Source organism: Malaclemys terrapin, chromosome 7 (genome assembly GCF_027887155.1).
Source record: "Malaclemys terrapin pileata isolate rMalTer1 chromosome 7, rMalTer1.hap1, whole genome shotgun sequence".
Taxonomy (NCBI): domain Eukaryota; kingdom Metazoa; phylum Chordata; order Testudines; family Emydidae; genus Malaclemys; species Malaclemys terrapin.
In genome coordinates, this window is record NC_071511.1 from 29,404,347 (window position 1) to 29,430,773 (window position 26,427).

The following is a 26,427-nucleotide window of genomic DNA, read 5'->3' on the forward strand; positions in this document are numbered from 1 at the left end:
TGCAACTGTTTAATTAATCAATTCTTATTACTGCCCACTGTGCATTTTCCTGCAGGATTAAAATCATTTGGAAATCCTTTTATGCTGTATTATAAGCAACACTTGGGTGTATTTAAAGAGAGCAAAAAACTGGGGACGTGGGGGAAGCTACTCTGCTTTGTGCATGTCACTCAGCTGAGGAAGTTATAGTAGGCTGGTCAGTTTCACTCTGTGATCATATACTCTGGCTCATATATTCTAGGGATGCTGGTCGGTTCCCCACATGAAAGGGGAAGGGTCACATCTCAAAAAGATACAAAGCGTATCAGGAAAACACGAGTCCCATGGTACAGGGCTGGAATTTGGGGCCTGCTTCTCTGCTGCCAAGATCTTACAAAGGTGGAGGGAGTTGTCAAAGGGGCAGCAAGGACGAAACATGGCAAGCTGCATGGAGAGCGCAGCTGTAAGCCACTGATTTTTGGCACTGCTGCCTCACTCAATCTAGGTACTTGTACGGTCCCAGCACTGGAGTATCTGAACCCTCCATCATTAATGGCATGGCAGGGTTCCCTCCAATACCACGGGAATGGACTCAATGACCCAGGAAGTTCAGTTCAATCCTGCCCGTTCCTAAGAATGCTCTCATTTTATAGATGGGAAACTAAGGTATAGAGACGGTAAAGGACCTGCCCAAGGTCACACCGGGAATATAATTTCGGTCTCCTGCCCAACTGTTAGACTGGATTTAAGGCAGAGGGCAGGCAGGGAGAATGTCAAACAGGAGATGATGGAATTGTCATTGCTTGGAGCTTTCAAGGAAACCTGGTGTTATTAAGTGCAATTGTGCCTGTTTAGCTTGCCACTTCCAAGAGCTTTGCAGCCCTGTGGGCATTAAGGACTCTGGAAGGCCTCTCTGGCCAAGAGTAGAGGCTGTCTGAGCTGCTGAGAGACTCCAATTGTAATTCAAAGTTTCTCTCTAAAAACCAACTCAGGCTGTGTCTACATTACCGCAGTAAATCAACCTACGCTATGCAACTCCAGCTATGTGAATAATGTAACTGGAGTCAACGTACCTTAGGTCAAGTTACCGCAGGATTATCAACTTACCTTACTCTTCTCGTACAGGGGTCGACTGGAGAGCGATCTGCCGTCGATTTGGCAGGTCTTTACTAGACCCACTAAATCGACCGCCGGTGGATCGATCTCAGAGTGTGGATCCCCGCTGTAGCATAGATCTGCCCTCAGGTATATTGGAAGAGACATAACCTTAAGCTGGTGCCACACAGGAGTTCCCACCTGTCAAGGAAATGGCCTCTCCAGTTCAGTGCCCCCTACAGCTGCACACGCTCACCTGTAGCGAGAAGGTCAGCTGAAGCTCTGTTTCTACAAGTCCGCTGACCGGCAGGACAATCTCATTGGATCTCAGGATCCTCTTTGAGCCCTGTAACCAACACAGAATGGACAGTGTTACATGTTCACCTGCGTTCAGGATCCAGACAGGCAGAAAGTAGTGCCCAAATCAGCACCAGCAGGGCAACCTTGCCCAGCAGTGCCTCCCATCAACCTGCGCCAACCCCACCCTGGAAGGCCCAACTAGAGGGAGACAAGGTATCGCAGCCTCCCACTCACTCTGATCCTTGACCACAGCTGTGAAGGGGGCTTGGGGGCAAGGACAGGATTGAAATCCGCCCTTCATCTTCTGTCCCAGAGGCCAGCTCTCCAACGCACTGCCTGGCAGATCTCCAAAGGAAGCGCCAACACCACACCTGCACATGCCCTGTAAGAAGCAGGCATTCCCCTGCTGCTGTTTCACTTTCAGCACCACGTTAAATCCCCCCATTACCGAGCTCTGGATCCAGCGGCAGCCATAGAGCTCCTGGAGACAGACCCAGACATAAGAAGTGCTTGTGCTGTGGGAATAACACTGGCATTTTCCAAGTGCCTGTCATCCGAGATCTCCTAGCTCTTACCCAGCCCCCTGCCCCCACAGCATCCGGGCACCTAAACAATCTTTACTGGGAGTTAGGGAAGGATTATCTCTGCTGTCCAAATGGGGAACTGAGGCACAGAGGCCCAAGGTCACACACGCAGTCTGTCGGAGCAGGGAATTGAGTCCAGGTCTCCCAGTCCCATGCTAGCACCCCGACCACCAGAGCAGCCCTTCTCCTCCAGTCTCAAAGCTGCTTAGAGACATGAAGGCTCTGGGGATTCTTCCCGTTCCCAGCAGAGGGAAAGTCACACACTACAGTGGCAGAGCCAGGAATAATACCCAGTATCTCCTGCTCTAGCCACTCCTCCCGGAGCACACAGACCCACTGGGTGGCAGAGCCTCGCCTTTAAAGCCCCAGCGTTACTATGCGCACAGGAATCTCAACTCCAACTGCTCCCTGCTCTTACCACAGACAGTGGAAGGCTTTGGGTACATGTGGCATGTCCCCCTCTGGGAGCTGATCCACACAGCAAAATAGACTCTTACCCCAGCAGAGAAAGATTGCATGAGAGCCAATGGCTGAAAGCAGAAGCCAGAAAAATTAAACTGAAGCAAGGCACAAAGATTTAACAGTGCGGGTGATTAACCATCGGCATAAACTGCCAAGGGAACGGGGGGGGGGGGTGGAGAGGGAGGGATTCCCCATCTCTCAGTGTCTCCAAATCCAGCCTGGCTGTCTTTCATCAAACACACGCGTCTGGGCTCAGTGCAAGGGGAACAGGTACTCTGGGCTGGGCCATCCAGGAGGTCAGACCAGATGATTAGGGCCCTACCAAATTCGCGGCCACGAAAAATGCACCACGGACCGTGAAATCTGGTCTTTTATGTGCTTTTACCCTATACTATACAGATTTCACAGGGGAGACCAGTGTTTCTCAAATTGGGGGTCCTGACATAAAAGGGAATTGCAGGGAGTTGGCAAGGTTATTTTAGGGGCAGTTGCCACCCTTACTGCCTTCAGAGCTGGGCGACAGGAGAGCGGTGGTTGTTGGTTGGGCGCCCAGCTCTGAAGGCAGCGCCCTGCTAGCAGCAGCGCAGAAGTAAGGATGGCAATGCCGTACCATGCCACCCTTACGTCTGCGCTGCTCTTGATAGCAGCTCTGCCTTCAGAGCCAGGCTTCTGGCCAGCAGCCGCCACTCTGCTGCCCAGCTCTGAAGGCAGCACTTCCGCCTGCAGCAGCGCAGAAGTGAGGGTAGCAAGTACTGCAAACCTCCCTACAATGACCTTGTGACACCCCACCCCCCACAACTCCTTTTTGGGTCAGGATCCCTACAATTACAACACTGTGAAATTTCAGATTTAAATAGGTGAAATCACAAATTTTACAATTTTAAAAATCCTATGACCGTGAAATTGACCAAAATGGACTGCGAATTTGGTAGGGCCCTATAGATGATCTAATGGGCCCTTCCGGCCTTCCCATCTCTGAATCCCCTATCAGCTTATATGGTTACAGCTTTAGCTTTAGTGTTAGAGGCCTGTGCTTTTGTTACAGAGGGTTACAGGATCTATCCCCTCTGATGACCTGTAGTGGGAGTCAGGCCAATGCTGCTTAAAATGAGCAACAATAGGAGCTCCCAGATTCATTGGACCCACAGCCCGTCTAGCTCAGAATCCCACCTCTGAGAGTGGCCAGCACCAGGTGCTGCAAAGACAGATGCACAAACCCTGCAGCAGACAGGCAATGCCAACCAAATCTGAGATAGTGCTTGTGAGCTTAGCAGAGGGGCCCTTAGGTGAGGCGCTCCAAGTGCTGTCTAGATGTTCAAGGCCTTGCTCATCAAAGAAAGTCCTGAGCGGAGACCCACCATGCACCTCGCATCTCACTAGGCACCCGCACATTTGGCAGCCTTGTCAGACCTCAGCTGACACCCTTAGACTGAGAGGAAGGTGCATTGAGTTGCAAACCAGGAGACCATGAGTTTGAGGCTTGCCGCTTCCATGGACTGCTGTTAATATTTCTGCAGGCTGCCTATACTGCTATCTGGGAAAGAGAAGCCAGGTCTCTAATAGGACAGACCCAGATCTTGTCCCCCTGAGCCACGTGGCTTTTCAGAGCGAATATGCCAGGTATGGGCTCTTGGCTTTGTTGTCAGGAACCACCGCTCAAGCCTAGGGTTACCATTTTCTGTGCCTCCAAATGGAGGACACTCCACGGCCCACGGCCCCTCCCCCAGCCCCGCCCATACCCCGCCCCAACCCCGCCCCCTCCCCAAAGTCTCCGCCCCCTCCCCTGCTTCCCGCGAACATTTGAGTCGCGGGAAGCCTGAAGCAGGTAAGGGGGGTGTGGGGGGAGGAGGCGCGGCCCAGGCTGGCCCCCGGCGGCTCCAGCCTGGGTCGGCTCGGGCCCTGGGGTGCCGGCCCCGGCCGACCACCCCCGGCCCGCCCAGCACTGCCGGCCCCCGGCGGCCTGGCGCACCCCCGGGCTCCCCGCGGGCCCGGCTGACCGGCTCCCCGCCGGCCCGGCTCCCCGCGGGCCCGGCTGACCGGCTCCCCGCCGGCCCGGCTGACCAGCTCCCAGCCCGGACCCTGGCCCGGCCCCGCGCCCCCGGCTCCCCGTCCGGCCCTGCGCCCCTGGTTCCCGGCCCTGCGCTCCCGGCTCCCCGCGGGCCCGGCTCCCCGGCTCCCAGCCCGGATCCCGGCCCGGCCCCGCGCCCCCGGCTCCCCGTCCGGCCCTGCGCCCCTGGTTCCCGCCCCGGCTCCCCGCCAGCCCGGCTGACCGGCTCCCAGCCCGGACCCCGGCCCGGCCCCGCGCCCCCGGCTCCCCGTCCGGCCCTGCGCCCCTGGTTCCCGGCCCTGCGTCCCTGGTTCCCGGCCCGGCACCATGCCCCCGGCCCCGCACCGCCGGCCCCGGCCGAGCACCACCCAGCCCTCCCGATTTTCCCGGACATGCCCGGCTTTTGGGGATTTCCCCCCGGACGGGGATTTGAGCCCCCAAAAGCCGGACATGTCCGGGAAAATCCGGACGTATGGTAACCCTACTCAAGCCATCAGATCCCACACTGCACCCAGAGCTAGGAGTCCCCATACCCACAGTGCTTCCTCACTGAGGGTAGGCAGGATTTGCATCAAATTCACACAAACATTTTCAAGTGGAGGTTTACGCTTATACGCTAATTAACTCATTAAATAATTTGCATGTGTGTCCCACAAGAGCATGGCCCCAGACTCACTAGTGATGCGAGTGCCTGAGGTCAGAGTTCCTCTGAAAGTTCTTCATTGGCTCTCGAAGGCAGCGGTGTTGTGGGGGAAGTGCAACTCGGCCCCTGGCACTTGCAATCAGATGCAAGCTACTGCGCTCCCTCCCCCGACCTGCTGCGTGCTGTGATCCACACTGGTAAATAGCTGCTGCGTGTTGCAGAGGTGGCTGCATCTCAGCAGGGGCAGAGTGAGCTATATATAGTCCCTAAAGCACTTTGAAATTCTTCTGCATGAAAACCTAATAAACTCAAGTTATTAACAATGAGGAACATGATAAGGAAACAGCAGGAAGCAGACAGCAATAAAAGGAAACACTCTCTTGGTAACAGCTCTCTTTAGACCGGACACAAAATACTGGGTTAAACCCCCCAGCACTGGTTGATAAGGACTTATGGTGAGGTGTGGCAGCGGGGGGCGGGGGCGTTGCTATGACGTGGGATCATTTGTACGGTCTATGGAAACCCCAGAGGGGAAGGGTTAAAACCCCCAGCTGTCAAGTCAGTAATAAAAGCACATCATCTCAGCTGTAACTAATTCACACTGGGATAAATTTTTAATTAAATGCATAGGGCTCTCTGGTAGGAGTGAGGATGGAGCAGGTCATCCCCCCACTCCTGTGATTAGACAGATGAGCTCTTGGCCTGACATATTTGTTTCCCTCTTTGCCTTACACAGGAAATGTGGACTGAAGAGTTTCCTGGTCCAACGGGAGCTGCTGGAAAAGCCCCTGATGCAATGCTGGTTTGTCCCGTACTGCAGTGCTCTTTGGAGGGCCACTGCGGTCTCTAGGTCTCTCTCCAAATCACTGCTAGGCTGCTGGAGGAAAGACTCATACTCATAGTCATACTAGTTACACCTGCTAGATTAGCCCCATCTGTCCCCAGCAATGCAGCGTGGCTTCCACTTTGATTATGGTTAGTAATCCTGTTTATTGCAGTAGTGCCGAAGGGTCAGCCAAGAATGTGCTAGGCGCTGTACAGAGGGGTAGATGGTCCCTGCCTTGAAGAGCTGACAATCTAACAGACCAAACACAGGGTGAAGGGATGTAACACACAAGCAGAGTGAACTATGTAATGGCAGTGAAGGGACACTGAAGGGAAGGGGGCACGGGACAGGGAAGAACCCGGGAGAAGGGGCAGATGTGGAGTAGAGCCGAGGTGAAGATACTGTAAAGGAGGGAGAGAGTTGGAGCAAATCTCTAAGGCTTTGCCTCATCTCAAGGGATGTTTCTTAGGAGAGACTATTCCCCAGCCTAGCAGATCTGACCATTAGGAAGTTTATTGCTCCTAGAAAGAGGCCACAGAACTGGGATCAGCAACTCCATTTCCAATCCTGGCTCTCCCCCAGACTTTGTCCTGCCATCTCTGTGCATCCATGGGAGGCGGGGGATGGTATTCCTGGGGCAGGCTGTGAGAGTTAATGTTTGCAAAGAATTTGGAAGATGAAAAAACAGAAAAAAAATGTATTTGCACTTACTTGAAAATTCCCTTTTACTGAGCAACAAGGTCCCCACATCCATTACAATGGGTACTTGCAGAACCAAGCCTGACAGTCACTGGCAGCAGGGGAATGCCCCACTACATGAAGTCTCCTGCAGCCAAGAATTTTCACAGCCAGGATCATTCAGACTTAGTTTCCTAAATTACAGACTGTGGTAAATATACTTTGAGGAAAAAGCACAATTTCTCTTATTTCAGAGCATGGGAAATTTCAATGACAACAAATCCTAATCCTTGGATGTCAATTTCCATCTCTAGACTGGGATGATTCATTTGTCTCCTGGGTGGGCTGGATCTGTGGAACTTATTACTGGAAGAAAGGAACTTCTCAGGTAAGCAAGCATACACGTTCTTATACTTCTTCATGGCAAGACTATGATGGACTTTCCAGGCACCAGATCTGCTACACTGGGATTTTCAGAGCAGCATGCCCCCAGAGTGGGAAGCAGGATCATCCTTTAAGTACAGACATTGAAAACATGGTAGATAATATCTCCTCCATTTTCCCCTGAGCACTAAGGGATGGAGAAGACTTCTCGCACTGGCTAGGATGCAGAAGTTGACAAACTTACATATTGATGACCATGTGGCTGTCCAGCCAGTCTCAATACAGGAGACATCACTACTCTGCCGTCTGACCGTCTGTGCTCCTAGGGACTGGATTTGGATGCTTACCCGAAGGAGGCGGGGCCGGCGCAACCCATTAGGCGACCTAGGCGGTTGCCTAGGGCACTACAATTTGGGGGGCGGCGACCGCGGCGGTATTTCAGCAGCAGCACCTTCCGCCGCCTCTGTGGGGGGTGGCATTTCGGGGCAGGACCTTCCGCCGCCTAGGGCGGCAGAAAAGCTGGCGGCGCTCCCGGAAGGAGGACTATTTCTTCAATTTATATAGGGAATGAAATGACTTCTCTACATTAAAAGAACAAAACGGGATCTCGTTAGAGAAAGCTCCCAACTTCAAACACCGAGAAGCCTGCTCTACTGGACAGGAAGTATGACGCCACCTCCACAGGGCGTCAGTCTGGGTAGTGCTGTCAGGAGCAGAGTAAGGATCCAAGGTCATGGCCTACCACCTTGCAGGTTGGAATAAAGCTGATGCTCTAAGGAAGCATTTAATATTGGATTTGCACAAAATGTCCTTTTCTTGAACATGCTGAGAACATTACACTGCAGAGACTTGACCTTTTTGCTTGGACATTCACAATAACGCCCTCAGGGAGGTTCTCAAGGTTACATTTCACCAGGTTAGCATGGCAGTTAAACCAGGGACTTTGCACCCAGCCAGCAGAATACATTCTGTTTGCTGAGCTCTCCTTCGGGGTGCCTGGGGGCAATGGTCACTTCAGCCTGTATTTCTTTAAACCTGTCTTGTCATGGATGGGGGATTGGTCTTGCAATAGCAGACCTCCTCTGTGAGCTAAAGACAAGTGACGATCCAACACTCAGTTAATCAGGCCCGAGTGCCATTGCCTCTTCAGCCAGAAAGGCATAAAACAGTATCACCACCTCTATCTCCTCACGAGCTTTTGTACAGCCCTGGGGAGCAGTGCCATAGGTAGGAAAACAAAGCAGGGACCTCACCCAGTTTTGCAAGATGTCATTCACCACCTTACATTCTGATACAGAGAGGCTGCAGGGCACTTTATTTACAGTTTCCAGATGCAAGGCAGTTGATCACCAGCCCACCAAATTGGTTTACAACTAGAGATATTTCTGGGTGTAGGAGTTACTCTGCTAATCCGACTTCTGCCGCGGAAGTCTTGGTGCTCATCTCCCCCTTGGTGGGCAACGTACAGAGAGATAGCCAACTTTGCTCTGCCCAGGACAGGAGAGTTTCTCTCTAGGGAAGGGCTGATAGGGTTTTCATACACACTAGGAAAAACACAATCAGACACGCTGACTGTCGCGACCAGAACAGGTCTGTTATCCATGGAAGCTCTGAGACCTCAATGAATCACGCTGGTCCAGCTGGTGGATGCGGTTCTCATTCTGGTTCTCATTCCCTGAACCAAATGAGGAAGATCCCTTAAAAAAAAACCTGATTCTCTGCATTCTCTAGTTGTGGGGGTGGGGGGGGAAGGGGTAGAATATACAATTGGAGATAGATCTCTGCCACTGGATGTGACAAGGCGAGATGTGAAGGGGATACCCAGAATTACTGCATAGTAATCATAGACAGCCAGGATCTCTGAAGCATGCCTATCTAGGAGATCAGAATTCTGCATCGGCTCCAATAGGACTTGGATAATTTCTCTGGCACACCATTTGTTTTCCTTTATGGCTATCATCATCTTCTGAGAGGAGACCTCATACCTGCTAGCATTGGTCCCAAGCCCTAGCTTATGATTGACTTTCCAGGCACCATGTGTCTGTGTTTGTCCTGGAGCCAAGCTTCAGGAACCATACCACTCATGTGTTTGCTTTGGCTCTCTCTCTGTACAGAACCTGATCAGAAAAGTTCTCCAGAAAAAGATTAAGTGAATTTTCTTCTTTCCTAAAGCTAATATTACTGCTGCCATGATCCTGGAGAGGAAGCCTGGGAGCATGTGTCAGGGAAAGGGAAAAGGCTGCCATCCATATGCAAAACATGAGAATTGTCTGGGGATGGGAAAATGGGAATGCTCTGAAGTCAAGCCTCCTTCAGGAATTTATTTAGTTATTTCAGACAGTGCCCTGCTCTGCTCATTTGGGGTTTCCCTCAGCAGAGCTCAGCAGCAGGGAGGGATCAGGGTTGCTACTGCGGAGGCAGAGAAAACTGGAGGGGGTGCTGCAACCGGTGACTCTCAGGCTGGTCTGCCTCGAGCTGAAGCAGGCTGGCATATCCACTGGAATGGCTCTGCAGACCTTAGCATATAGAAGAATGCACCATATGTGCTTTTTAAAGGCCATCCTGAACAATTCCTCTTCCCTACTGGCATTTACAACCCCAGCCAGCAGCGCCGTGTGTCTCACATTTCCTCCATTCGGTTTTTCTGATTTTCACAAAATCAAAGGGTTCTGTCCACGGATGCCGAGAACACTCCCTGGAATTTTGGAATCTATTGGATGTAGCATTCAGAAGCTATCGCAATGCAGGCCAACAGAGAAATGCCATTGAGCTGGGTGTAAGACCTGGGTGGGCTTGGCCAATAAAGCTGCAGATACAGTTTTTAGTTTGGCTGTATTTCTACATGCTTTGCACCCAAAGATTTCAGAGCACTTTGCAAAGGGGGCAGTCAAGAGCCCCCTTGACAGATGGGGAAGGTAAGGCACAAAAAGGTGAGATAAATGACCTGCTCAAGGCCTCGAAGGGCAGGATCTGAAGTGGGAACAGAACCCACATCTTCCAGTTCTTATAGATGCAGGCGACCTTCAGAGTGTGAACCTGTTGTTCCACAAACTTATACAGGATTGTTTTAGGGGTTAAGACAAAGATGCCACATTTATTATGATAACAATTTGATTTATGACCAATAACTAATATTTTAATTCTAATACACACACATTATACCTAATACCTATAAACACACACACACATTTACACACTCACACATTCATCAGATGTTCTGCAGCTGCTGCATAGTTACCAGTTCTGCTTGAGTCTGTGGCTTGAGTTTGCAGCTTGGGTTCGTAGCTTGTGGCGGCTAACTAGCCAGGAAAGCCAGGCACAAGGACGAGCTGGGTTTTTGTTGGGCATGCACCGATGCCCTTCCATGTTGGCAGCAGAATGTTACCCTCCTCCAAAGTTTTTTATTTTACCCATTTTTTTGTAGGCTTTAGTTTGAATTCAGAGTTTATAGGTTTTGCTGTGTCACGCTGCCTCTGGGTTTGGTGATTGATCACCCGTCAATTGCAGACATGACTTTCAGCCTCGGACCGGGCTTTGATTTTTTTTTTTTATTGTATCTTTTTTTTAGGGTGGATTTTTTTTTACTTTGTTAGGGCTTTTGTTTGCATTTTTAGTCGTTGGTGTTTGAACTTTATTTAATTAGGACAGGCTGGGGCTGGAGGTTGATTTTATTATTTATACATACCTTATTTACACATTTAAACTAAACTAATAAGATTACAGCAGGGTTTGCAAAAATGAAGGTTGCAGCAAGCCCTTACAAAATGGAGTAAGCGTTGTAAAATGGAGTTTGAATTACAATATGGCAAACAGTGAACAGCAGTTACACTGTAGGCAAGTGTAATAAATGGTGAACAGAAGTTACAATACTGAAACAGTGCAAGTCTCAGTGATTTAAGCAGGAATTGGATTGATAGTGAAACTTACAAAGGCAGTTGACTGAACAGCTATGGCTCTTAACAAGCATCTTAACTGTTACTTAGCCAGTTATTGGGGTAACCGGTTTTATGAACGAATATTGTTTTATTCATAAAACTTTACTTATGAAGTTACATTAATAAAGTGAACAATTAAAAACAATTTCATTCATCAGTTCTACAAACCCAGCGCGAGTCCAAGCTGCACAAGCCTGGCAAGAGCCTAAAACCACAGCAATAGGAGGTGAGACTTTGCCCCACTTTCTCAGCCTAGAACGTTAACTCTGGGTCCTAATGATAGCAACACCAACTATGTTAGAAGAGGGAAAGGTCGATCGTGAAGCTCTGGACAATATATTGTGAATGGATTCTCGTTTTGATGGCTCAAGTGTGCAGAGTGTAATGTGTGATGGAAATCCTGAGGGCACCCATTTCTCCCCCGTAATTAAGCACCCAAAAGTGTCCTAGCTAAAGGGCTGCAGACATAGTGACACTGCCTGAATTAAACCCCCTGAGCTCCTGAAAGGAGGGATTAATTTCTTCATGCCCTTTCAAACACAGAAAGCAGCTGCACTTATAAACCAAAAGTGATTCAGCCCTCAACCTCCTCTCCAAGGAATCCCCACAGGGCATCACAGCCAGAGATCTGGATCAGGCTGGCTCTCTCAGACAACGGGGGAGAGAGACAGCGGTAGGGAATGTGTGTCAAGCATGCCAATGATCTCTTGCAAAGCTGACAACCTGAACGGTAAGCAAGAGCAACAGCTTTTAGCGAGACTCATTACGGGGGAGTGGGAAGGAAGAGCTCCCGGGCATCACCTGATGTAGAGCTGCAAACATCAAAACTGGCAGAGAAAGATGCACGACGACAGCTCGGGTTATACATTTTATTGATGGTGCAGGGTTTACATAACGTTAGCAGATCAGTAAGCAGTGGGTGGGCCGACATTCATTCCTCATGCGCCAATGCAAGAGGATTACCAGAAAGACCACAGCAAGTTACATCTGTAACAGCATTCACCTAACTGGAGCAGGGACAACACTGACCTCCTAGCGTTCCCCAACACCATCTCTGTCCCAAGGGCTGGGTGCACAGAGGAAGTCTTGCTGCTGCTTCATCTCTCGGCTCCAGACTCTCTACTGCTAATGATCCCACCCAGGTCCTCATCTTCTGGCTTGGATGCTGTAACCTCCTCCCTTCTGGGCTCCCTGACACGTCCTGTGTCCCACTCCACCACCAGGAAAAGTGCAGCTGCTAAGATCACAAGCCTGATCTGACCCCGTCACTGGCTCCCCTTTCTCCACCGCTACCTTTGACTCTGCAGAACACCGCCATCGCTCACTTAGTCACTCTGCTTCCTGCCTGCCTGTCCTCTCCATTCAACAGCCTGTCTGGTCACTTCCCCCAACCACACACACACCAGGTCTGCATGGGGGTCCTCACCCAGGCCATTCCTCTGCCCATCAGTCAAGTCCCTCCTAGGACCTGCCTCTTTCATGACACCTTAGAGAAAATTGCTCTTTAAATATTCTGGTTTGATTTACATCCTTGCCCTGCTGGGCTGCTCCTCACTGCATGAATAATGTCAACTCACTTCCACCACCTGCTGCTTTGTTACACACACACACACCCACGCACATACACACACACCTCATTGTAGCAGCCCCTTGTCAGCATTTTCCAGTTCTGGCGGAGGAGAGATTGCCTGGAGGGCAGATAGTTCTGGAGGGCAAGGACCTCGCATGTTAGAGATTTCCCCTAAATTATACCTGTCTAGGTCTTACATAGAGCTCTTCATCTGTCAATCGCAGTGTGCATTACACTGGTGGGCATAGTTAGCCTCATTTTCAGATAGGGAAACTGAGGCACCAGGTGGGGAAAAAGTCAGCAGGAGATCTGGGAATCCAGCAGTGACTATTTAGCTTGGAACGCCTCCCACCCTACTCCCATGTGCAAAACACACCACCTTCAGGCCGCTGACTGGGCACACTGACCTGCAGCTTCACAGCGATCACTACCGAGTTTAGGTCCTTGTCCATCTCCTTCAACATGATAAGCTTCTTCAGGGTCAAGCTGAACAACCTGTCAGGAGAAGAGAAAGTGTCAGAAACAGAGTGGAGCAGCTGGGAGATGCAGGAAGAGATGAAGCATTCCTGAAGCTAAACAGGGAATCAGAGGTTGTGACAGATGCAATCCACTCATGGCTTCCTATTCCACTGGGGCCAGGAGGCAGCTCTTCAGAGCTTTGCACTTCTTTGGGCTACAAGCAGGTTGGAGTAGACACTCCCCAAGCTGTCTACATGCCCTTGTGCATTTCTGTGATGCAAATATTTTCCCAGCTATGTGCCTGGCCCGTCCAGCCTCCTGCAATGCAAACAGTGCTCAGGGAAAGGGAAAGGAAGCTCGTGGGGGAGTCTAGCAACACTGCACTGACCTGCTTTGAACTTATGATCTTTGAAGGCAACTCAAACCTGTTCCATTCAGCCTGAGCCTCTGGCCATTCTAGGCTTGATGTAGAAGTTACAGGGTGAGGTGCTATGGACTGTGATCTGTAGGAGATCAGATTAGAAAAGAACAGGCCTTCTGGCCAGAACATCTATGGGCCGCACTAAATGCGCAGAAGGCACATAGGTCAACACACAGGTAAATTATCCAGAGCCAGGTCTTGGGGGGCCATGCCAAAGCTTTGGGTAATGGGGGTTTTGGCTACCAGTGATTTTCACTGGTTTGCACTGTCTGTGTGCTGTCGCGAGCAGGGGGTGGTAAAGTGCAGGCCACACATTAAAGAATCTTTGAAAATAGATTTCAAAGGACGCCCATTGTGAGAGACACTTTGTACTTTACCAACTGCCTGATCTGTCCCAGAGAAGTCGGGAGATCTCCTTTCACTGAGCAATCAGCTCCACACCCACATTACAGTGGGTCTGTAGCTTTGGGGGGAAACCTGACCTGCCAGTCACTGCCAGGAAGGGGTGCAGCCCAGGCCCCAAAGACCTTCCTGCTCTGTGGAAGTTACCTGCTTGGCTGACTGACAGAATCCTCACACAAAAACCTGAAAAAGTTCCAGAAAAACTCAAGACAGCTACGTACTGCACAGCTTAACAGAAACAGGCGCGTTTCTCCACTGAGCCAAACCCTGCACCAGATCCTGTAGCAACATTCTGGGTCTGTGGACCTCACTGTGCAGAGAAAGGAAACCTTCAGGTAGTTCAGATACACTCTCCTCTTTTCCCTCTTATTAAAGTCCTAAGATCCATTCCTGTGGGACTCTAATGGCAGTATGGACTTGGGGAGGGAGACTGCCTACGTACAAAGACTGAGTGGAGTTTTCAACTGCGTTGAAGTGACTTAGGAGCACAAGTCCCATTTCAAGAGCACATCACTGGGGTGCTCTGAAAATTTCATCCACTAACTCCATTCTCTGTACTGGAGGGACCAGAGATTGGAGCAAAGGGAAAGAACTTCTAGTAGATCTCCCACTAGGACGCATGCAATTGTCCTCCAATGTGGCCACCACTGTCCCCAGGCTGTGAGCTCTGACATTAGCCACATAACCTTTCCACTAGAGACCCAGAGAGACACATTAGAAAATGGCAGGCTAGGAGGCGCTCTCTCCTTTTGACTCTTGTTGGAGAATGCTTTCAAATGGCAGGACAGCCTAGGGTCAACCTTGAGGGCCGGTTCTGGCCAAAGGACCACTTTGGGAAATGGGCTATAGTGTTCACAGCCCCAGTGCGCTTCTAGGGGTAGAGAGAGCAATGAAGACTCCAAACATAGTGGAGGGGAGATAAACAGACACTTCTGTCGCGGTTCAAACATGTTCCATGAGAGCGGTGGGGACCAGGTCCAGGTGCCAGGGGGCTGAGACTGACTGACTCTGCCAGAGATGCTGCCTTCTGGGCTAAGGATAGTGACTAACCACAGGGATCTTTCTGCCCAGGCCAGGTACAGCTGCACCTCCCTCCGGAGGCAGGAAAGCCTCCTTCCCAGCTGTCCAATTAGCACATGGTAAATGGAACTCTTCACTCCACAATGTCTATTGCTCATGGAGGGAAAGCTGGGCCTTGGGCTCCAGCCACCTCTACCCTGCCTCCTCTCCAAGGACAAAGCCCCAGGACTGGGCACCTCCCTCAGATGGACACTACAATCTTGGAGGCGCCAGCGAGTGCTTTCCAGCTTGCATATGAAAAGGCCATCTAAGAGTGCATCACTCCTCAGCCACCAGAGAGGTGACTGCAGAAAGGCCCCTCCTGCCGGGGAGCACTGGAAGTGCCAATCTCGGAGCAGTGCCGTTAGTCAGACGGGCACCACCCCTGTTTGCTCTCAGGAGCAGAGCTGTGCATGTGGCTGGCAGACTCTTATCAGGACACAGCAGTAAGTCCTCCGTGTGAACCCCTAGGGAGCGTCTGCCACTGCTGTCTCTCAATGGTCGCCCACTGTGGCAGCCCAAGAAGCAGTAGATGGGGATACCTTCCTGCCAGGGTTCCTTTCATGGCAAGCCCTTTGTGAATACTCTGGGAGCAGTGTCCGGAGCAAAAGGAAAACCCTGTGCTGGGAAATGCTGTCATCCTAAAGTAAAGTGCAGGGGCCTGCATGGCATCAATAAATGTCAATATGGAGGAAGCGTTCGTCTCATCTCTAGGCAACGGGGAAATCCCCTGGGTCTACTGGCGCTGGAGTGGATTTGGGGATTTTGTGTTAAGGCACTTGACAAGGAGCTAGGAGGTCTGGGGTCTAGTCCCCGCTCTGCCGCTGGGCAAGCTTAAGCAAATCACTTCCCCTCCATGCCTTGGTTTCCCCATCTGTATAATGGGAGTAACAAGACTTCCCTACCCCACAGGGGCAAGATGCTCAAATACTACACAATGGCAGGATGAATCCCTATTGCTCAAGACCAAGCCAGAGGCTCAGCCACTAGACCACAGTAACTTAAATGCCATGGTTCTGTAGTTGTGCATCCCTAGATTTCTGTCAGATCCAAGTTCTCACTTGCAATTCTTAGTGATTACTTTGCTAACTTCTCAGATCTACACTTGATGAGTAACAAAGCCCCAGGACACACCTAAGGCAGCATCTTCCTCATTCAGAGATGAAGGGGAAATAGAAGGATGGAAGGAAGAAACAGATTATTTCCAGCGTCCCTCACAGCACCACCTTCACTCTGCAGGCTACGTCACTGAGATAGAAGCCCGCCAGAAGCATTGCTACTAGACAGGAAGCCAGCAGATCGACAAAAAAGGAGGAGGGGGGAAAAAATGGGTCAGAAGGACAAAAAATAGTTTGCAGGGCAGATGGTCCCACCTAGGACTCTTTCAGAGCTGAGTTCAAGCAGTCATGAAACCCAGCTTGAGGCCTCACAGCTTTTCCTTTCTCCAACTGTCCGACCTCCATCACCATAGATCTGAGCACCTTGCCCTCTTCAATGCAACAGATGTTAACCTGCACCCATACCACAAAAAAGGGAACCGTCGCCTCTTTGCCGAACGATCTGACCCAACTCTCAGCAGCATGAAGCCTCTTAAAGTTCTCTCCTGATCAACCTCTGACCGGACATCAGAGCCACCACCACTCTAACTTTTTGCCAGGACCAGTTTAAAAGGTTAGGTCTGTGCAATTTATGGACAAGCTAAGGAGGCCAGACCAGATGAACGTGTAACAAGTTACCATGTTCTATTAAGAAAGGTGGGGGTCACCACCGCTGGGAATTTAGGGGAGATCTGCCCCAGGGCCCTAATCTGTAGCACAGCCAGGAACTGAATTCAGATTTCCCAAGAGCAATCCCGTACTTTACATCCCACCAAGCCCATGTCAATCTCTAGCAGTTGGCAATAAAGAAGCAGAAGAGGAATAAAAGGCAGGTGGAGCCAGATTTGGTTAATTGCAAAGAGAAGCCTCTTGAGATGCTGCATGTGTACCAGGCACATGGTAAGTCATCCACAACGCATTGTTCATCTGCATAGATGAATGCACCTGTAACAGTAGCACATGCCAGAGCTCAGGAAGGAGACAGGTAAGTGCAGGGGGTTCAGGGAGGACTAGCTTTATTGCAAAGATGAGAGAAACTGGGTAAGGACCTGCTGCCAGCTTACAGAAAACACATCAGGTGCTGACTGAGGAAACACATTGGGTTCCACTTCGCTCCTGTGGCTCTAAAAAGGTCACACTGCTTGAAAGACAAAGTTGTTTTGGAAATGGAAGCAGCAATGTGGGAATATCTATTGTTATGTGCACAGCTGCTGCGACAGATAAGAGGCCAGCACAAGGGAACTCCAAACCCGCAGCCTCTTTGAACCTCACAAATGCTAAGTACAGTTGCCTATATTCTGCACTTACATGGGAACTGCTGGTGCATGTATTTCCACACGCTCTGGAAAAAGTTAAAAAACAAACAAAGGCAATTCCCAGGCAAAAAGCTCTGTTAAAAGGGAGATAAGGTTGAGCAGATGCACCCTAACCTTTACCCAATACTGTCCTCGAGCTCCCAGCATTTGGAGAGTTAACAGAAGACGTCTTAGTCAGAAGAACGATTAGTGCTGCCCCCAAACGGATCAGGCAGGATTTGAGGGGTGGGGGCAAGAGTGCATTGTTCTTGTTTTCAGAAGCAAAGGATAAAATCTTCAGACTTGGGTGTCTCTAGTTAGCCAGCTCAGAAGTGGCCTGGTTTTCAGAGTTGCCCAGCTGCCATTGAAGTTCAGTCCCCTATCAGCCCCACATTACAGTTTGGAATGAGCTGCCCCAGGGATCTCTCTTGCTCTCTCCATGTCTTTCAAGTGCTTCTACCTGCACTTCTCCCAAAAGAACCCTGAGGTTCACCCCACTTTAGAGAAGATCACCAGGCTACAATACTCCCTGTTTACCAACCATATAACCTCAGCCAGCCCAACTGGGTTTGGGTCTGGCTATAGACTCCTCTATGGGAGCTTGTGACCAGTAAGAAACAGCAGTGACTCAGGATAGCTTCATCAAAACCAAGTATGATTTATTGATTCATAGAAACTTAAGTTGAGAGAAATAGGGTTAAAGCAATAAGCACCTACACGCATCTTCTCTCACCCAATCCGTATACTGTCCTTGCTCTTTTAGTTGGGTGTCCCAGCCACCTCTTCTGAGTCTGAGGTTCAGCCTGCATCTCTCTGCAGACCCCCTCTCTCTATCCAAGAGTCACAGGCAGACTGTCATTCATAAGATCATAGGACACAGAACAGCAAGGGCCTTCCTGGGTAACCAAGTCCAGTCCGCTGCTATTGCAGTCAACCCTGGCATAGAATCCCATTCATAAACCTCATTTCAAAATTCCTTTTTCTTCCGTGGACTCCTGGTCCTGGTCCAAGCTGGGTTATTCACCAGGAGGTCGAGGTTGGACTTCACAGCAGTAGGTTCTCTGTTTTGTTCTGTAACTACCAGTGAATAGGTGGGAATTAGAAGCATTAGTCTGATCTGCCTATGTGCTTGCTAGTGTCCGTCTAGATGAGGTGTTTGTGTGGAATAGCTAGTGTGTGAATTTGGTTCCATGCTAACTCCCTTTATGGGCATTCTTATTCCGCACTACGAGTGCCTTTGTGCACTTTAGCTTAATCCACTAACCACACAAGGCATGAACGTGGGATAAGAAGGTTCACATGGGAAGCTTGTGCACAACAGCTATTGTGGGCTATTTCCCTGGGTTGACAAGCCCTCAGCATCCGCTGGAATTTACCCCTCGTGATCCCATAACCCCCAACACAAGAGCAAACAAACAAGGACATCATTTTCATAAAATACTACAAATATCTACCACATTTTTCACAGCCCATATATACACTGAGCAATGGGGGAGGTAGATGGGATCTTTTGACAGCCTTTCATGACTGCACCCTCAGAGAGAAAGAAGCGTGTTCCAAATACCCTTGGATGGAAAGGAATAGCCAAAAGCAGACTCATCTACTGCAACATCTACTCATCTACAAGAGTCACCGCCGCCTTACGATCAATAGTACTGAAGGTGGATCTCACTAGTTCAGCATGGACACCTGATTTTAATCTCCTCTCCAAGCGGAGATCATCTACCAGTCTCCAATCCATGCCCATGTCTATTCCCAGATGAACAAAATCTAGGAGTTCTGAAGCTGTTTAGACAGAGCAAGAGTTTTCTTGCCACAATGCCAAGAGATACCTAAGATTACCATGGAGGAAGTCGCAGGTCACTTCCAAGACATGATTGCAAATTCAGGGAAAATTACTACTCAGGTGACATAATCCAGGCCACCTCATGCATTACACTTCTCTGGCCTAAGGCACACAGTAAGCCGCCCCACATCAGCCCGGAAGGTAAGTGATTGACTAGACTGCAAACGTGAACTGTGATTGTTCAGAATCCTCTCCCCATCCCACTAAGTTTAGAAACCACCCTGGAGTAATAACCTCACTTTCCTCACATGCGCCACAGAGGGAAAGGGAAAACATATAATACGAGCCACAACTTCCAAAGGAAGATCTATGATATGTTGCAAACCCAGGAGTTCCTGATGTACGGGAGCTGCTGCAGGAATCCATCATTGTGAAATCTTTTGGGAAACCATACAGCTTTGTCATGCAGAAAACTATCGCTACGGAGTTCCTGAAAGAGCTTCAGTCAGCATCACTGAAGCTTTCACAACTTAGTCACGTGGGTCAGGAGCGAGAGAGCAGGCCTGTATGGGATTTTTCTACACTTGGTTCCCATGAACAACCCCCCTGAAAGCTACCAGAGTTGGAATGCAGGTCATGATGATAATGCACTTAGCTCTTTACCAGCTTTGTCCACCACCATCACCTCTCCTCTCACCCCAGCTCCTTGAACTTAAAGTATTACGGCACTGAGGAACTCAGCATCCATGGGAGGCAGGGGTTGTCCCGATGTTACGGAGACAAAACAGAGGTCTGAGAGGTTAAGCAGCTTCCCTAGGTCTGTGGCAGAGCTGAGAGTGCAACCCACACCTTACTACCCAGTCCATTGCTTTAGCCACAAGATATGGCCTCCTTCTTATAACTGTTAGTGGTGGCAGCAGGGGACTGAGGGGCTGGATGCCTGGGTTCTATTTTTATCTTTGCTACTGACTTTCTGTATGACCATGAGGAAGTCACTGCAGCTGGGATTTTCACTGAGGCATAAGTAGGACTTTCAAAGAGCCCGAATTTCCCCATCTTTCAGCTGGGTAATATCCAAGTAATAGGCGTGCCGCCAGGCTGGAGCAATTGCTGTTTGTCAAGCTCTCCAAGATCCCGGAGTGAAAGTTACACTGCTGTTTGCACAATAAAATAGTAGAGAGACTTAGCCTAGAGACACTTGAACATTACAGTCCTTTGGTGCTTGGAGGCATGGGAATAGTTCCTCCCCCATGCCTGTTTGTGTAACACACTGGGCCTGTTTACTTCCAGTGGGACTGAACCCCAGACCTTCAGCACCAACCCCTACCCTTGGAGCTAAAGGAGTCACTTTGTGTAAGTAGCAGGCTCCTATTCTCAATGGCGGGGTGGAGCCAAAATATCCTCAGGCACCTCTTTGGTCTGGACTTCCACTAATGGCAGCCTTTGAAATGCTCTGGCCTAACGGTTTCCTGCTTGGTATTTAATATAGCCAAATGCAAGTCACACATCTGGGAACAAGGAATACAGGCCGTGCCTAGAGAGCGGGGCCTGTATTGTGGAGAGCAGTGACTCTGGACAGGATTCAGGGATCATAGTGGGCAAACAACTGACCAGCAGCTCCCAGTGCCACGCTTGGCAAAAAGGGCTAATGTAACCCTTGGCTGTATAAACAAAGGGGTGGTGAGTAGGAACAGGAAGGGGATTTCACCTCTGTATACAGCACTGGGGAGACCCGTCTAGTTCAGGGGGTCACATCTTAAAACAGATGTTGAAAAATTGGAGGCGATGTAAAAAGGAGGCATGGAAACGTCTGACTCCAGGGCTGGAGAAAATGCCTTAGAGTGAGAGACTTAAAATGCTCAATCTACTTAGCTTATCAAAGAGAAGATCAAGAGGTGACTCAATCATGGTTTCTCTTTATGGGGAGAAAATGCAGGATACTCACAGGCTCTTTAACCAGCGGAGAAAGGCAGAACAAGAACCAATGGCCGGAAGCTGAAGCCAGCCAAATTCAAATGGAAAATAAGGCATAAATGTTTAACAGCCCAGGTGATTAGTCATTGGAGCAACCTGCCAAGGGAAGTGATGGACTGTCTTCAAATCTGCCTGGCTGCCTTTCTGGAAGATGCTATAGTCAAACAAGTGCCTGGGCTCAGTGCAGGGGTAACACTGTCTGGCCTGTGCCATACAGGAGGTCAGACCAGATGATCGAATGGTCCCTTCTGGCCTTAAAAACTATTAATCTTGAAATTTTAGGGTAGCCAGTTCAATAGGTAGGAGGGATACATGCTTCCTGCTGTGGAGGGAAAGGCATCGGTTAGTCTACATTACATCAGTTGTCTGTCTATGTAGCATGTAGACACACCTTAATGCACATAATCAAACTGGGATGCCCAAAGCAGCTCGCCAGAGGACTGCACCAAACATGTGTACCGTAAATACTCGCAGGCCACAGGAATTAGTTGCAATAATTAGGCTTTTATTGAACGCTGGCTAAACTGAGCCTCTCTTGCACCTTTTTGTCACACTAGTTTGGATGTCAGAGTCCCTGCAGAGCACCGGGGTGTAGCATTACTGGTGGACAAGTGGGGACATGCTGCAGCATGGGTTTCACCGGATCTAATGCTCTTCTCTACTAGCCAGAGGAAAAAGCATTTAAAAAGGAAGATTTCTAACCAGAGGAATGAGGTTCTGGAACAGCCTTCCAATAAGAAGATTATTTGTCCCTGCTCCAACTAGTTTGAAGATGGAGCTCGACGTTTCTGACCAAGATTCTCTGATGGGGTTGGCTGTGATAGCAGGGACTAGATTTGATGACCCTGTAGGCGCCTTCTAGTCCTATATTCCTAAAAAGGTCATCTTCATACCAGGCAGTTTTAAACGAGCAAAGAACTATTAATTTTAGAGCATCTTCCATTTACCAGTTCCATAATAATTAGCTTCTAGTGCATCTCACTGCTAGATCTCAAAAAGAAAGACAAGGACTGGTGCCCTTGTACAGATGGGGAAACTGAGGCATAGAGGCTTGTTAGAGGTTAGTGGCAGAATCTGGAATGGAACCCAGGTCTCCAGCTATCCAGTCAGGCTCCATGTCATCTCTAAGTCACCCACCACTTCAGAAGTAGGGAAGGATTAGCTATCCCTGTTTTACACAGGGGGAAACAAAGCAGTGACGTAACTGGTGGAAGTCTGTGGCAGGGCTGGGAATGGAGTCTAGACCTCACAAGTCCTGTCTTTTAACCACAAGATCAGCCTTATGTCTTGTGTTTAGAGAAATAAACAAAAAACAGACCAAGTTCAGCTTTGACCTAAAAAATATGTAAGCAACATACTTGTCTTGGCATTTAATTAGGCCACTAGGTGGGGACAATCTTGGCACTCTGACTATTTTCCTTTGAAAATGGTGAAACTGGTGCATGAATATGGAAGGGCTGTAATTCAGCCAGTAATGTTTACAGGCAGTTGAAAGTTAAACAGAGCAGAAGCAAATCAGAAAAGGGTTTCAGGAAACAGCCACTCTCTATGACAAACAAGCTAAATAGTGATATACAAAGGATAACCAGAAGGGAGCTGCAGACACAGAGATTTCACAGGCTGCATTATTACAACGCAGCGTATAACAATCATGCAGGGCGCACGGGCAAACTAGTACTCAGGCCTGGCTAGGAGGAATCTATGGTGGTCAGGTATAGGGGACATGTTGGTGCTCAGCTCCACCCACTGTCCCAGAACACCTACAAATCAACATGAGCTCCCAGTGCGATGCTTGGCAATTGAGGGCCACTGTGACCTGGAGCAGGGATGGAGCTACCTTTGGATACGGCACTAGTGGGAACAATACTCAAGTACTGCGGCCAGTTCTGGGGGCCACGTTTTAAAAAGGATGTTGAAAAACTGGAGAAGATGCAGAGAAGAGCCACAAAAATGATCTGAAGGCTGGAGAAAGTGCCTGATTGAGCTGTAAGTCTTGCCCTCTCTTTTGGCTTATCAAAATGAAGACTGAGCGGTGATGATTACAGTGCATAGCCACCTTTATGAGGAAAATGGAGCGGGTAGCAAAGGGCTCTTTAAGCTAACAGAGAAAGGCAGAACAAGAAGCAATGGCTGGAAGCTGAAGCCAGGCAAGTTAGAAATTGAGGCACAAGTTTTTAACAGAGACAGTGATTAACAACTGGAACGAACCGCCAAGGAAAGCGGTGGATTCTCCATCTGCTGGTGTCTTCTGATCAAACCTGGCTGCCTTGCTGGAAGATGCTTTAATCAGACACAAGCGACTGGGCACAATAAAGAGTGAAATTCTCTGGCGTGGGCTATCCACAAGGTCAGATTAGATTATATTGATGGCTCCTTCTGGCCTTAAATTCTACCAATCTAGATGCTTGAGGGGGTTTCCAAGCTTTTAATTCTAAGAGCTCCACATTCCTTCCCAACTCCACCATAACTCAGTCCTTATATTTTTTCATTCTGCTGAACACACTTTGCAAACCCCTGCTCTGGTTAAATGATCAGCAATAAGAGAGTTAATGGTGACATTCAACATTTCACCATTCGGCCCTTTAACTAGCACCTGCCTTGAGATTAAGGAGAGCATCTTGTGGCGCTCAGAGCTACTGTTACCTGCTAGCATGCGGAGACAGCACTATACCTACCCATGCTTGGAGAGACGGGTGCCTGAGAAGTGCTGCTGTGGTCTGCCACACATATACTAGCAGAGTGCCTAGGATGGCAACAGATGTAAAGAACTCCATTTCCCCAGGGATTAGCCAACGTGATCAGAGAGAACACAGAGCCGAGTGGCTCTTGGGTGGGGTCTTGTGTTTGTTTAACTCCGTACAAGCTCGCATTCAGCCAGTTGAGGAAATCCACAGGCAAGTCTTCACACACTCAGTTGCTGGCAGCGTGCAGCCTTTTCGGTGCCACTTGCATTGAAAAAGGAGGTCAGATGGGCAAACTAAAATAACCAAAGTAAAGACAGACACTTTTGAACGCCTTGATTTATAATCCTTGCTTTCTCTCTCGTGGTCGTGCTGCTGTACGGAAGAGTAGAGGCGCCGTGGCTTCCTGAGTACTGCTATAGATGCTAACATATGCCAAGCATGTAAAGATGATTGACATACAGAAACAACACCCACTGTGAAGGGCCCTATCTTTATCCCAATAGCCTTTTACCCAGTCCTTCAGTGTGTCAGCAGCTAGTCAGAACAGGAAAAACACTATGTTTATTATAATAATCCCATATGGCTCTTCCTTTTATGTTGATTTAACATGGTTAACATGTTACTGTTTAGAAGAAGAGCTACAGGTTTCAGCTTTAGCTCTGTAATAGGCTGTGTTAAAATAAATCTTCCACAGCTTGATCATTATCTGATGTCAGCAGGATGCAGACAGATTCAGTTCTTCCCAGAGCGAGCAGCTGAGCAATGCACACACAAACTCACTGGGGATTATCTGAAAATGCAAGAAGAGCACAAAGAGAAACATACTGTTCCTCTGCAGGGATGCCCAGCTGCTGTATGCAGGCTGTGTAAACAGAGCACTATGCAAGGACAAAAGACACAGGAAACCATCACACATTGCTACATTCTGCTCTGCAAGTGTGAGCCCAGTGATTGGTAGGGGTGCTTTTTTTTTTTTTTTTTTTGCTAGGGAGAATTGCAAGATGCCACCAATATGAACAAGCCAAACCAAGTCATTACTGCTCACTGGAAAGTGGTCATAGATACCGCAAAATTCCAAACCTAACAGTCACACATCAGGTACCTGATCTGTACAAGAGACGGGACCTACACACTCCCTTGGTAGTGATTTGTACAATGGTAGCAGCTAAAGGCCCCGGGCAATGGGATCTAGGCTCTTGAGTCACTTTGGTACTTTGGAAATATTTACTTTAAGTAAGTCAGGGATCGCGCTAAGCTAAGTCAATATAAGTCATTCTTATAACTGGCTGAAGAGTCTGCGCAAGGAGTCTGCAGGGGTTTCGTTAAACTGGTGCAACTTGTGAGGTTTAGACAAGCCTTTCATATGAAGTGTCCCCTCCACCAATGTAGACGCGCACAGGGCTGCATTGGTACCCAGTGCTTAGTAGTGACCCTGAGAAAACAGAAGCATCTATTGCTGGTTACGGCACCAGACAGTGAGTCAGGACCCATGCTTCCATTCCTCACTCTACCACTGTCACTATGTGACCCTGGGCAAATTACTTTCCCTTTCCTGTCTCAGTTCCCATCTGTAGAACGATACCTTCCTTTATGACGTGCTTGGAGATCTCCAGATGAAAAGCACTGAACAAGCAGCATGTATTATCACTGAATCACCACTAACACACCCTGCAGGCCTGCATCTCCAGAGCCAACAAGAGGCACAGCAATGTTGGATACTCCTGTTTTTCATGAGTCTCTCTGTGAAAGCTGTGGACGAAGGGGCTACATTTCAGAGATCTGACTGCTCTGAGACATCACATCTGCTCAACTCCATGACTAAAATATTCCAGGATCTTTGCATGCCTTCCATTCATGCTACTATCCCTATTTTCTCCAGCCTGTCTCGTATAGTCTTAACTGCCTTCTACTGCTATGATCTCCAGTAGCAGCTAAACAGAAAGAAATCCCCATATTACCTGTACCCATCCTTAAATGCACAATGCCACAACTAGCAAGGAAGAGATCGTACTGTAGCAAAGCACCTGAGATAAAGAGAGGTGTACCCAGGAAATCATTCCCCTGTTGAGGTTATTCTACCAGGCAAATCTTATTGTGTATGTGAATGACCATGCTGCTGTGGAAGTGTTTGTTTGGGGCTGTTCAGTTTCCTCTGGAACAATTTTAAAGGAATCCTCGGATAACAGTAGTTGTTTCCAGGCAAAAGTAAAGGCGCAAAGGACAAGAGAAGACATCACTTGCTGTCATCTATGGCTTTATTAAGAATTACGCCCAACTGTCTCCCCAGAAAAGAAACCCTCCTGAGCTTGCAGTCATGGCAGCTGATCACCCGTTTAGAAAGCAAAGCCATTTTTGATATCTACAGATCATTAGCATAGTTTTCCATAGTGTTGCTAACTCAGGATTTCATCATGCTATTCAATGTCCTGGAGTCACGTCAGTTTGTGACAATTTCGGCTTTCCAAAAGCAAGGCTTCATGGTTCTAGCAAAAAGCTTGGAAAATGTGACACCCTAAAGCCGTGTTTCCCAAACCGTGGGCCCTGACCCACCAAGTTACAGGAAAGTTCTAGATGGGTTGCCATAGGCAAACATACATTTGTCTCAGCTCGGTAAAGTGCAGGGGGGTTAGAGAGCAAGTCCACCCTGTATTCACCCTGCAGTGGCAGTTTGTCCAGGCTCCTGGCATTATGATCTGGTACCCAGGGCTGCAGTGTCACTCAGGCCAAACCTAGTGGTGCTGTGATCC

General features: G+C 49.1%; 1 protein-coding gene across 2 annotated transcripts in view; it reads right to left on the minus strand.

Annotated features, from left to right (window-relative positions):
- The window catches only part of PACS1 (phosphofurin acidic cluster sorting protein 1), a 103,982-nt gene that overhangs the window by 38,266 nt on the left and 39,289 nt on the right, over positions 1-26,427 (minus strand). For both annotated transcript variants that reach the window (XM_054034348.1, XM_054034347.1), the window contains exons 2-3: positions 12,911-12,998; positions 1,331-1,420 (exon numbers count right to left, since the gene is read on the minus strand). In XM_054034348.1, coding sequence (XP_053890323.1) covers positions 1,331-1,420; positions 12,911-12,998 — 178 coding nt within the window. The remainder of the gene's footprint in view (positions 1-1,330; positions 1,421-12,910; positions 12,999-26,427) is intronic.